This window comes from Chelonia mydas, chromosome 1, assembly GCF_015237465.2.
Source record: "Chelonia mydas isolate rCheMyd1 chromosome 1, rCheMyd1.pri.v2, whole genome shotgun sequence".
Classification (NCBI taxonomy): domain Eukaryota; kingdom Metazoa; phylum Chordata; order Testudines; family Cheloniidae; genus Chelonia; species Chelonia mydas.
Window position 1 is genome coordinate 198415112 of NC_057849.1, and position 12405 is coordinate 198427516.

Below are 12405 nucleotides of genomic sequence, written 5' to 3' on the forward strand. Positions count from 1 at the left end.
GCAAGAGTAAATGGGGGTAGGAGGGAAGAGAAATTGAGACACAACGGAAAAGAGAGAGGGAGGGAGATGGAGACGGCAAGTCTCATCTATGACTGACAACTCCATCAGGCAATGTGGCTGCTGGATCAGGGAGTTTGCCAAGCAGAGGGAAGCTGGGTGTGGGTTGAGGGGGATGGAAGAGATCATGTGTCTCGCGTTTTATAATGAACTTATCTGTTCTCTCTCAATGGACAAATCTCTGGATATCTCCCTTTCCCTTTTCCTGCCCTGCTGGGAGCACAAGACAAGCAGGATGCTCTCAGAGAGAAGGAGGAGAGGTTAATGGGATGCATTGTGTGCCTGCCTAACTCTAAGGCTAGGAGTTTGTGGCTACTTCAAACGATTGAGAGGAATAAGTATTAGTGGGGAGGAAAATGATGCTAAATCCCCCTCGATAGCAATGGGACTACCACTGTGGCTGTAGTCAATGGCAATACATAGTTATCAGGGACAGGGGTAGCAGCAGGTGCAGGTGCTAGCTGCCTCTCCCATCCATCACTACCGGATGATTTGTCATTATTAGTGCCCACATACCGTACATGGTGCTAGGCACTGTCCACATGCATCAAAAGACATAGCCCCTACCCTGAAGAGCTCACAGTCTAAGAAGACAAGTAATATACAAAGAGCGTAAGGTAGACCATTAACATATGCATACTTTTATATATATTATCTACATCCTGGTGTGTTTATTACATAAACACATATCAGGTACCACCAACCACCTCTAAACCTGTCAGTTAGTAGCTGGAGAATTTCTTATAGGTGACAGAAAATAACTAGCTACCTTGTAATGGGTAAGAGATAAGTGATGCACATTTATTTAGGCTCTGATTCTGCAAAGACTTACCCTGTACTCATGTGAGTAGTCCCACTAAAGTCAAATACTCTCAGTGTATAAAGTTAAGTATGTGCAAAAGTGTGTGCAGAATCGGGGTCTTGATTAACAAACACAGACACCTATGTTTATAATGTATATTCAAATGATACCTAATATTAATTAAATATTCATCAAATCCAGGAATTAAACAAATGCTTATGGTTGGATGTACATCAGCATGTGCCTGTGCATGTGAGTCTTTGCTGGTGGGGATGTGTGTCATTCTCCACGTGTCTTTCTAGGGGGTCCAGAAATTCAGAAGCCAGCCTATTACCTTACATTTACAACTGATACTGCTTGTCAGCTGTGTTTTTATCCAGTCAGCAGCACAGGAGCGAGGGCAAGAGAAAAGAGTGAACAGGGAATCCAATCAATGTAGCCAAAATTGGTTACTTCAAAGAAGAAGAAGAGGAGCTGAAGTGCTCAAGGATGATGGGCTGTGAGTGTCTGAGTCACGCAGCTGTTGCGGGCTCATCGGTTCTAGAAATGAAATGGCTGTGCAAGATGTTCCCAGGGAAGGGAAGATGATGGAAGAGAGGAGGGTGACACTCTAAATAGGTTACCTTGGATGCAGGAGCTGCATGGATGGAGGAGCTGCAGCGGTCAGAGGTTCCTTGACCTGCTGTCTGGAACGATAATGCAGCTGAGAGCTCAACAGCCCAGATAAATCTGCTGGGCTGACCAACAGAACTGGAGGGGAACAGAGTCTGTCTGCGAAGTGGCAGGGGGCTGCAGAAGGAACGTCTCCATTTAATAAGCAAACTACAGGCTAATGGAATAGCAGATGAAAATACTGAAGGAGCCTGAGCATTCCAACCCCACCTTCTCCACCCAAACCCCGACCCTAGGGACTTAAAACCTTCCCATCCGTCTAACTGCAAGAATTGCTAATAAACCCATCTGCTCTGAGATGCCTAACAGACACGCACCAGGTTGTGTCTCCCCCAAACCTCCTGCTACTGGGACATGGGGATTCAAATCACTCCCTAATGTCAGGCACCAATAAACTACCAAGCTAGCTGGCTCTGAGTTCTATCAACTGACCCAAGCCCTTCTGTAACATTTGCCAGAGCTGAGCGAATAATTCGCAGGGAACAATCACTCAGTGAATTCGGCTTCCTTTTGTGCTTGTCCACCACTGGGCAGATGGTGATTTTCTCAAATTGATTCGCTATCTGAATTCACTCAGTGAGTTGATTTTGTTTTGTTTTGTTGTTATTGTTTTGCAAGGGCTTAAATTCACAAACACTTTGCTTAGCTGAGATTGGTGAAATAAGTCATATGCTTTTGTTTCTGTCCCCTGACTGGATGAGTGTAATAACTCTTAAAGGGCCTGATCCCTAGACCACTGAATCAATGGAAAGATTCCCACTGATTTCATTGGACTTGGGATCAGGCTCATTGTCTGGAGAAGGGTGTAAAGAAGTGCCTGGAGCTTTGTTACTGTCCTGATAAGGGAGCAGTTTAGGAAGAGGGAACAGATAAGGATTTTAGAACATTTTAACCTTTCTTTTTCTGTCCTGAATAGACCTTGCCTGAGATATCATTCCTAGAAAAATAAGGCTGCTGTAAGATTGATTGGCTGGGTATAGAATTTAAAGGTAATTTTCTCTTGTCACATTCACATAAAGTAATGTGGTTCAAGGTGCAATCAGATTCACATCTGGCTTGTTTAACTGCCTTTGCAATGGTGTCTGGTGAGGGGTTACGGGAAACATCATCTCCCACTGCTTCCCCAAGTGATGTCCCACATAAAATATATCAGGTGCATTGCATTCACTGGCCCGTGTCATGAACAGTCACTGACACAAAGTAATTACATATGTGCGTGTGTGAGAATGTGTGTGTATAATACACACACACACACACACACACACACACACACACACACACACACACACACAAACACACAGTCCCAGCTGCAGAGGGTGCAGTCAGATTCTCATTTGCTCATCTTCTGGTCTGTTTAAAATTTGCTCTCCATGAACATCAGGACAAGCAAAACTCAGCTGCTGAAATATTCCCAGGGAGGAAAAAAAATGCTCTCACACAAAAGCAGCACAGCTGCAGCCAAAGTGAATTCATTTTTAAATTCAAGAAAATATTCATGGACCATTTTTTCTGCTCTTTGCCTAAGCTTTAACATTTGGAGTATGGCACCGAAGCACAGGCTGTGTGTTACAGGCACAGTATGTCACTGACTAGTCCCCCTTGCCTTGAGTTCTGCATTCACACTGTATCACTGAGGAGCCATGGTCCCCTAGCTTTGAGTCATATATTTATGGTATACTACTGCACAGTTACTGTCTCCTCGCCCTGCATTATAGCCACAGCAAACGAATGAAGCAGCAACCATCATTATGTTTTACATACATCACATTCTTATGTAACAAAGGCATTGCTCTTCTGCACAGCTGAAGGCAAAAGCAATGGCAAATAAGAAAAGCCCTTGTTTTTAGCTGCTCTAGGGTATTAGACCTCCTGCTTCTCCTGTGACTTCTCCCTCCAATCCTCCCTTTCTTCTCTTGCCCCCTTCATTGGTTTCTTTCCCTGAGCTTCCTAAGCCAGCTCACACAAGCAAGGAAATATGCTACAGCATGCAAGGGAGATTCAGCTGAAGCTCTAAGACAAGAGTGGTGTGCACTGCCTCTTCCTCAACCATAAATACAGCTGAGACTACGACTGGGTAATTGGCTAAGTGCCTTGTCAGTTTAATAACAGAGAAAGAGATGGGGGTGGCAGGGGAGGGGGAGAGATTGGTATTTACTATTCAAAGCCATGGGTGCTGCCTGCCAGTGGATTTCAACGTGGGTTTTGTTTGCTCCGAGAGGAAAGAAAGTGAATGGACACAGAGTTCTGAACTGGGGTCTCCCTTGCCCGGCTCTCACACAAGAGTGGAAGAGCAGAGCAGGAGAGAGGGAGTTGGAAAAGAACAGAACTAACATAGATGCCATGCAGTCGTATTGGAGTCCCTGGTTAGACTGTAGTTGTGCTCCCCAACAGTTAAACACTGACATATCCTAGGTTAAAGTACCATCTCTGATACATAATGAGGCTCAGCAGAATCATGCATTAACACCATCACGGAGAGTTGTGGCACCAGGGCTTCCAACATGGCTGCCTTGTAGTGTAGATGTGGACCTTGGAAACAGGACTGATGGGAACTGTCACACTGCAAAGGGACTCCGCCCAAAGATGTCTTCTCTCTCATGTTCACCAGCTGGGGGGGGTGACTTGATCTTGATTCTGCAGGGGAAACTGAGGCACAGAGCGAGGACGTGAAATACCCAGAGTCGCAGAGTGTATTACATCAGTGGCAAAGCCAGGAATACAGACCAAGCAGTTCTAGTTTTTCCTCTCCAGCTCTGCCCACTAATCAGCACTGCCTCTCAGACAATACTAATGGCAACATTAATAAGCATACGTGCACTCACGCAATCCCAAGTACACACACAATCCCATTCACAAATGGAGACAAGCAAACACAGCCCCATTTTAAATACGCACATGTACACAGATACACACAGACATATACTGTACACACAAATGCACGCAGGCGCTGAAATATACAAACACTTTAGAATGTCACACAAATGTACTATTAAAAAGCATAAGTGGAATTCAACCATAGCTTAAATGGGTGTAACTCCATTGATTTCAGTGGATCTATGCCTTCAGAGCCAGGGCTAAATGTATCCCCTTTGCTACAGTTTGCACAGTGCCTAGCACAAAGGAGCTCTTGTCCATGTCTGGGGCTTCTAGGCGCCACTGTGAAAATAATATAGTATATTGGTGACACAGATTATTTTGAAATAGTTGTTTTCTGGGCAGAGGTGAAATGTACCTTTATTAGTTATTATTACTTACCAAAAAACCCAGACATGTGAGATGCGCCTCAAGCATGGATCAGATTTAGCTGAAAATCACACTTGCGTGTCTCATATCAGAGGACAGTAAACACAAAAACTAAGTAAACTTCTGACTTCATCTTTGTGGCCTCCTATTGCCCTTACTCATAGGGAGCATGAGGCTTTGCAAATCTGAGTGAATTTTGATGGACAGGCAAAAGCAAGGCACCCAGAATAGGAATGGCTAAATTAATTCCAGGACCAAACCCACTGAAGCCAATCCAGTTACAACAGATGTGAATTGGCTTTGTCACTCTATCAGAACCAGCCCCCTATGTATCTGGGTTTAAAAAGCAGTATATTCAATACATACTTGAAAACATTATAGTTAGAAACCATAGATCCCAGTAACTTCAATATAATTCAAGGCAAGGGGAGCAGAAGAGATATGGGCTCAGAGACACTCCAGGTAACTCGTACTGCTATATAAATTTTAATGCCAACTAAGCAGGAAAACATATGGCACTTAGATGCAAACTGAAGTGCATGTGAAGACCCAGGGGAGGAGGTTAAAGCAACAGTCTGACGCAGTCTCTCCTCCTCCACTTTCTTGAACATAAGTTATATGTATAAACACCATATGTATATCAATATAACTTCCTTTTCATATTCCCCACTGAAGCCTTGTTTGTGATCTGTTACACCCCAGTTTCTGGGCAAATACATATTTCACGATGGCCCCTGGCACCACTGGGCGTATATATTTTGTGAGCCCTCTAGCCTCCAGAAATGTACATCTTATGATTCTCCTGATCACCAGGCATACATTTTGCGACACCAACTGCTGCCATGCCTATATATTTTGCAGCATCCGTCCATCCCTGTGCACACACACGTACATACACACACACACACCGCAAACCCTTATATACCTGTATACACACATACACAGTAGTCATACTGTAGTAAAGATACACATAAAATATTAGCAGAAGTATAGTTTGTTCTTCTGCAACAGATCCTGATATGTTTATCTCTCTCTGTTTGCCCACTCTACCTAACACCAAGGCCTTGTAAAAACTAGAGAGGAAGATGACCTGACAGGTCTTCCAGTCAATTCCCTGCCAATGCAAATCAAGACATACTAATGAAAACTCTGCTCTGTTGCATTTTTTGGCTTATTGTATTAACTGGTTGAGAGGCAATGTGGTACAGTGGATAGGACACTAGAGAAAGTTTTATTCCACGACTGGTTGTGTGACCCTGGGGAAGTCACTTCACCTCTTTGTGCCTCTATTTCACCTCCCATCCTATATCTGTGTTGTCTAAAAGATTAAAAACTTTATGGAACAGGGATTGTCTCTTACTCTGCACAGCACCTTGGGATCCTGAAGTGCTGCCATAATACAAATAATAATAATGATTATGATTTTACTGTCAGGACTATGTTAATATGCTACTTTACACCACTGAATAGATCTATAGTCATTTCTAGCAAAGAGCTCAGCTCAGTGCTTCCTGTTATAAATCATATGCTAATTCTACCTTTAATCTAAACAGCTTTTACTTTTCTTTTTTCCAGATTGCACAGAACATAAACTTTGTTTTGATGCCATCTTAGTGTTCTGCTTGAGGGGCTTTATCCATAAGCATTGCTGCAAATGCATGATATCAATAACGTATCTGAAGGCCAAAAACGTAGAGTTTGAGTAAACTGCTTATATTACAGGATCACACATACAGCACTGTAATTATTGCTGGAAATGTGATTGTAGCTGCCCTTTTGATACACATATAACTTTCAGAAATCAACTGCCCTTTGGGCTGAAATTTCCAATATCCATAATCACACTAAAATTGAGTATTTTTTAAACATTTGGTCAAATTGGAAATTGGCCATTTATTCAGAAGTTGGATCAAATTTTGTATTTTTCAGTAATAAATCAAAATCAGATTTTTTTTTCTTATGTGCTTGGAAACACTCGAGAATAGCGGGCTTGATTCTGCAGTCTGCTAGGTCCTGATCCTCCAAACAACTGAACATCTTCTGGGAGGTGTTTAGGAGCCTACTCTCTCTGTGAAGCCACTGGGAGTCAAAGGCACATAGTACCGCCTCAATGGTACTCAGGAATCAGCTTTTGAGACTGGTGTAAATTGGGAGTACTTCTGGGGACCTGACTGGACTTCTCTGCTGTAACTGAGCATAATTCACCCAATGGAGTTAGACCAGGGATGAACCTGGCCAATTTTGTGTTCAGCTGATGACGTGATGGGCATTAGAAAAATGACTAAGGGTTAAGTTCACCCCTGTGCAGGGGGCCAGCACAAGGTTTGGGTAACTCTTCTACTCTTGCTATCATTGGTGGAGCTGCACCAGAAAGAGTATTATGATGAGAGCATTTTAAATTAATGGTAGTGCAGACAAGGCCACAGGCACACCGGCAATGGAAGGATCTCTTGAAATGAGACCCTTCATGCAGAAGTGGGGAGGAGACAGTGGGGGGAAGCAACAAATAGGTCCTTGGTGTAATGCTGGGAGGATGAAATGTCATCCCAGATCACACAGACCCTTAAGACCACTGGAAAGGATGCTTTTTACCATCCCAACCCCAAGTGGCAGCCCTGGTTCCTAACCAATCAAGTTTTCCCCATTCCTTTCAGGCATGGAGTGAAATGACATAAGGAAGGTGGTAGTAAGCCATGCCTAGTAGAATTGTTCATCTTAAGGAACCAACACCACACAGCCTGTCAGATCTCTTTAAGGAGCCAAGGAAGACTGGCTGAGGAAGCGAGTGCATGTATGCTGTCCACAATTACTTCTGACAGAGATCCATCAATCCAGGATCATCATCTTGCTTGGGGCAAGTAACAAAGCTTGGAGATACAGAGCTTGTGTGAGCGTGTAACTTACTGCACATCTGGCTCACACAGCTGGATCACTTTGAGTGTCTGGCACAACACTAGCAACCACACACTCCCTTCACATGCCTGAGACGCTCTCATACGTATCCTTATTCAGATCACACTGACAAACCCTCACGCATGGCAGTTACAAATACCACCTCAATGATGCACACATTCTACTCCACTGCAAATGCAGTTTTAATACAAAGCATCTCGATAAACTCCAGCGCTGCAGGGTTAAGTGAGAAATAGAAATCCAATGACCGGGGTGGTCAAGTGAGCTTAAATAGCTTGGTTACTGCCATATGTTCTGAGCACATCCAACAAACACTGTCCCCTGCTGCTCATCGAAAGTGGTGAGCGGTGGAATAAACCTGCATTAAAAAATTGCAGCACAGAAGTAGGGTGGGGAGTCCTGCTGAAAAGGGTTAATGAAATGTACGAATCCCCACAGAGTGGAAGGAGGGAAGAGGACTCTGGAGTCAGATGCAGCAATCATTGTTAGGTGTTTTCCATGTCGCGTCTAAACCCTTCCATCATGAACGCGAGGCGGATGAATTACTCTGCAAATCCTATTACTCCATGTGGATAAACCTTACATGCAAGTTAACGAGTCTGGAGAGCAAGGGAATGAAATCTGCTGAAAGGATAGTCCAGGATCAAAACAACCCAACACACAAGCAATGAGAGAAGGAAGGAACAAACACACATATACTCCCCCCTTATTTCCTAACATCTTCCCTACACACATACTCCTCCATCACTAAAGGGAGAGATGCGGGGCACAGCAGATCATGTAGCAGGACACTTAGTGACATCTAGTAGGATTTATTTCAGAGGAAGAGCAAGAAACTTTGCTGCTGCAGTTAGCTTTGCTAAGGAATTGCTCCCTAGATGCTCCAGGGTTTGTGCACTATCAGCTACTCACAGAGCTTACAGACTTATTTTAGATTGTGTCCAGTACTTTTACTGCCATAATATAAAGTGCGTGCATGCACACACCCACACCCACACACTTTGTCCAGTAGGGGAAGTTACAGTAGGTAAGTTGGGTAAAAGTAGGATTTGAAAAGGAGCTTGTGGGAGATAGTTTATTTTATTTTAGTTATGTGGGACATTGGTTTGTTCAAAGCCCAGGTAGCCTGTGAAAGACCCTTACAAAGCCTCCATAGGGATCAGTTAATCTTAGCTCTGCACAATAGTACAGAATCATCCTTCCCATGCAACAATACCCCCATGAGAACCATTAGTGCATTTATATACAGTATAGACCCATTTCCTCGGCTATGAAAGGAAGTCAATACAGTGACCAGAGACATAACTCAGACGGATCTCAGAGTTGGTACCCTCTTTATTTCACCAGCCCTTAAAATGAGAAACCCCAATGGATTAAACAAATAAGAATCATACCTTCCAAAAGGAGGATCTCATATCAGAGTTCTGGCAACACAGTGGATAAAGTTTTGCATAGGAGCAAAATGGAGTATCAAGAGAGCAGCTGAACATCTGGCAAGCTCAGCTGGACCCCTTTCAGTTTATCCATTGATACTGCGGGGCCAGCAAAACACACACGTGCATGAGCGCTGTCTAGCATGAGCACATTTTCCTTTTCCCAATAAAATCCTTCTTCTCCGGGGCGGGGTAGGGGGTCAGAAGCTTTTGGGTGACATTAAGGTCCAGAAATACACATGCACACAGCCCCGACGCTAGCAGCAATCACTACTGCAGTTCAGGGGTAAAACAACACACACAAGAAAAAGTTGGCAAAATGCCCTACCTGAGGATGGCCGTATCCCCCTGCCTCACGGTGATGTTATCGGTGCCTCGGGTAAAATCCAAGCTGCGGACTGGCAGCCCTGTAGGGAGAAGGCAAAGCAATCTCAGTAGGACCAACGGTAATTGTTTCCGATCAGGCTGAGCCCTTCCTCCCATGGTTGGGCTGGTTGAGTTTCAGTGTATGTACTTGTCTCTCTCTGCACGTGTATATGGCTAGATAGAGAGCTAGAGAGCTGTATGTGAAAACACAGTAAAAATAATGTACAACTCTGTCTCTGCTGGAGAACCCCAGGAAGAGGTGATTTTGCAGTCTCTTAGCTGCCACTTTCTCTCGGTCTTTTCAGTCTTGTGCTGACTTAGCTAAAATATTTTTTTCCAAAAAGTCTGAGCAAAAGCCTCCAACAAAAAAGAAGGGGATGGGGTGCTTGGGGAAGAGATCAAAACAAAGCAAGAGAAAAAAAAAGCAGATGTAAAAAAATAATTAAACGTCTCTGGAGTGATGGTTAAAAAATGAAAATGAAAAAGAAGAGTCCTGTGTGCTTCCCCTCCGCGTGTGGATGCTCCTGCGAGTGGCTGTGCAATCTCTGAGCGCTGAGCTCCCTTCCTAACCCACTTTCCCAGGCGGAGTGAGGCAAGGAGGGGAGGGAGGGAGGGAGCTTTACTCGTGAAACAGAAGCTCAGCACTACAGCAGGAGCACGCGGGGAAGGGGGGGGGGAAGGGAGCCCTGAGCAGCAGCATCTCCTCACCCGCCACTTCCCCCCTCCCACCACTGCACACACCCCCCATCCCCTGCCTCTCCACACAACTGCCCCCTTCAGCAGAAGCCAGCCCTGATCAAAGCCTGATGCTCCTTTAGGTTGTCACGACAACAGCTCCATCTGAGGCCTGGCCGATTCCTTCAGACGAGGGACTTGGGTGCTTAGAAAGAGACCTAAGTTAGGGAAGTATGGGACTGGGCAGGAGGGGGGATAAAGGGGGCTGGAGAAAAGGAGGATGAGAATGGGAAAAAGGGAAGAAGAGGAGATTGGAAAGGAAAGATGAGCGGGGTGGAGGGCATTGGAAAAAGGAGAATGGGGGAGGAGGCTGGAGAAGCATGGATAAAGAGAAAGAAGGCAGTAAGGATGGGAAGGGGGGATGAGAAAGGGAGCAGTGGGAAAGGGGGGGATAAGGGGTAGAAAGGAGTCTGGAACAGAGGGATGAGAGAGGAAGAGGGCAGGGAGTCTGGAAAAGGGGAAGGAGAACAGGGAGCTGAAAAAGGAAGACAGAATGAAAGAGAGAGAGAGAGAGATGCTGGAAAGGGGGCAGGGAGGAAAGGAAGGGAAAAAGATACACGGAATATTAAAAAGAAGGCTAGAAAGGGGGAGAAAGAACTTGGCAGTGTGGCCTGAAATCAGAAGCTAGTTGATTTAAAGGAACATTCTTGGCAACTGACTTTTCAGGCTAAATCTTGCTTTTTCCCCTCTTTCTCTTTCCCGCACCAGATAAACAGTCCCCCCGCCCCCGGCCTTTGAGGGATGAACTGGAGACAATGCTTGTATTGAGTTGCCGGCAATGTGAATACTCAGTCTGTCCTCCCCGAATGTCAGCACTGGCAGCTGGGCCCTGATCCCTGCAGCAGCTTTGCCAACCCGAGGAGCACTCCCTTAGCTCACATACTATCACCATCACAAGAGACAGGAGATTAAATTAATGGAGAGGAATAGCCGTATGTTTTACTGCTGATGCCTGCCTTCCTCCCTGCACAGAGGAGGGATGGAAAGAGCTGCTCCTAGGGATGGCTGGCCAGTTCCGTTGCACACGTAACCCGCTCAGTGGCTAATGCACTGGGGCTGGGGGGGCAGCGGCAATGAAGGGTGAAATTGAAGGGGTGATAAGAGGCAAGCAGGTAACCAAAGGGTCTGAAGAGCAGCCTGGCTGTCAGTTGCTGCCCCATTCAGTCCCATTGCCAGGGGAGGAGCAGTAATCGGTGCCCTGTATGTTTTCTGTTCCCAAGAGTCAGACTTCTGGATACTTACGGAGGACAAGGGGGACCCAAGGCCTAACTTTCCTGGCACTAGGGAATAAGGGCCTGGGCCCCTGACAGCGGATACAGCTTTGGCGGCAGCAGCAGCGACTAGCTCTTTGTAGTCAAGCAAGGAGATGAGAGAGACTGAGAATTCCTCTGGGGGAACTTAAGGGAAATGGGACCAACAAGGGGAAGCTACAAGAAACCAAAGGGTTAAGCCAATACATTGAGAACTAATGCTCTCAAGCTGCTGCAGCAAGGGGCTGGCTCTACCAGGGCACTGCTGAGAGAAGGCCTAGACCACTGGGGTCTCATCAAATCTTACCCTAGTCCGGCAAAAGACCCTGATGGTTCTGAAAAAGAACTCTCCAGAAAGCTTCAATTCAGAGGCTGCTACCTCCAAGGCATTTCTGTGAGGAAGCTCACACTGCTGGTGTCCCAGCTGCCATGGGCAGAGCACTGCCGCGAGGAAGCTTACCCAGCCGGCATTGACCTGGGCATGGTTGTGAGGATGCTTACTGTTGCAGTGAGAGAGGGCACAGTAATGAAGTTGACTATAGTGGAATTCATTGCTTCGCGCCAAGAAGCCAGGAGTGTGATATACCCCCCCCCCTTTTTTTTTAAAACAGGGTCTCCCATATGCATTTCATTTACATTTAATAAGCTCTATTGTATGTCAATTAAATGCCAGTGGAGTAAGGAAAACATATTTGCTGAAGATTAACAATTATGCAAAGTGAGGAGCATCTGCCACACAATGCTAACGCTCACTAAATATTTCCTTTTCTCAGTGTATTTACCTAGACAAAAATATCTATTCCATTAAATCTAAATTTAATGCCTAGTTAAATATATTTAGGGTGCACTTCATGGAGAGTGGCATCAATATGGTTTATAAAGAGAATGATGGAGGGGGCATCAGTAAGAGCGAAGGAAATAAATCATTCTCAGG

General features: G+C 45.2%; 1 protein-coding gene across 9 annotated transcripts in view; it reads right to left on the reverse strand.

Moving 5' to 3' along the window:
• The window catches only part of LOC102937877 (limbic system associated membrane protein), a 1332442-nt gene that overhangs the window by 417385 nt on the left and 902652 nt on the right, over positions 1–12405 (reverse strand). For 4 of the 9 annotated variants that reach the window (XM_037909177.1, XM_043538686.1, XM_043538691.1 and 1 more), the window contains exon 2: positions 9449–9527. In XM_037909177.1, the coding sequence (XP_037765105.1) occupies positions 9449–9527 (79 nt within the window). Of the gene's footprint in view, positions 1–9448; positions 10807–12405 lie in introns of those variants that run through there. The other 5 variants (XR_005226814.2, XM_043538688.1, XM_037909173.2 and 2 more) reach the window with 4 other exon arrangements.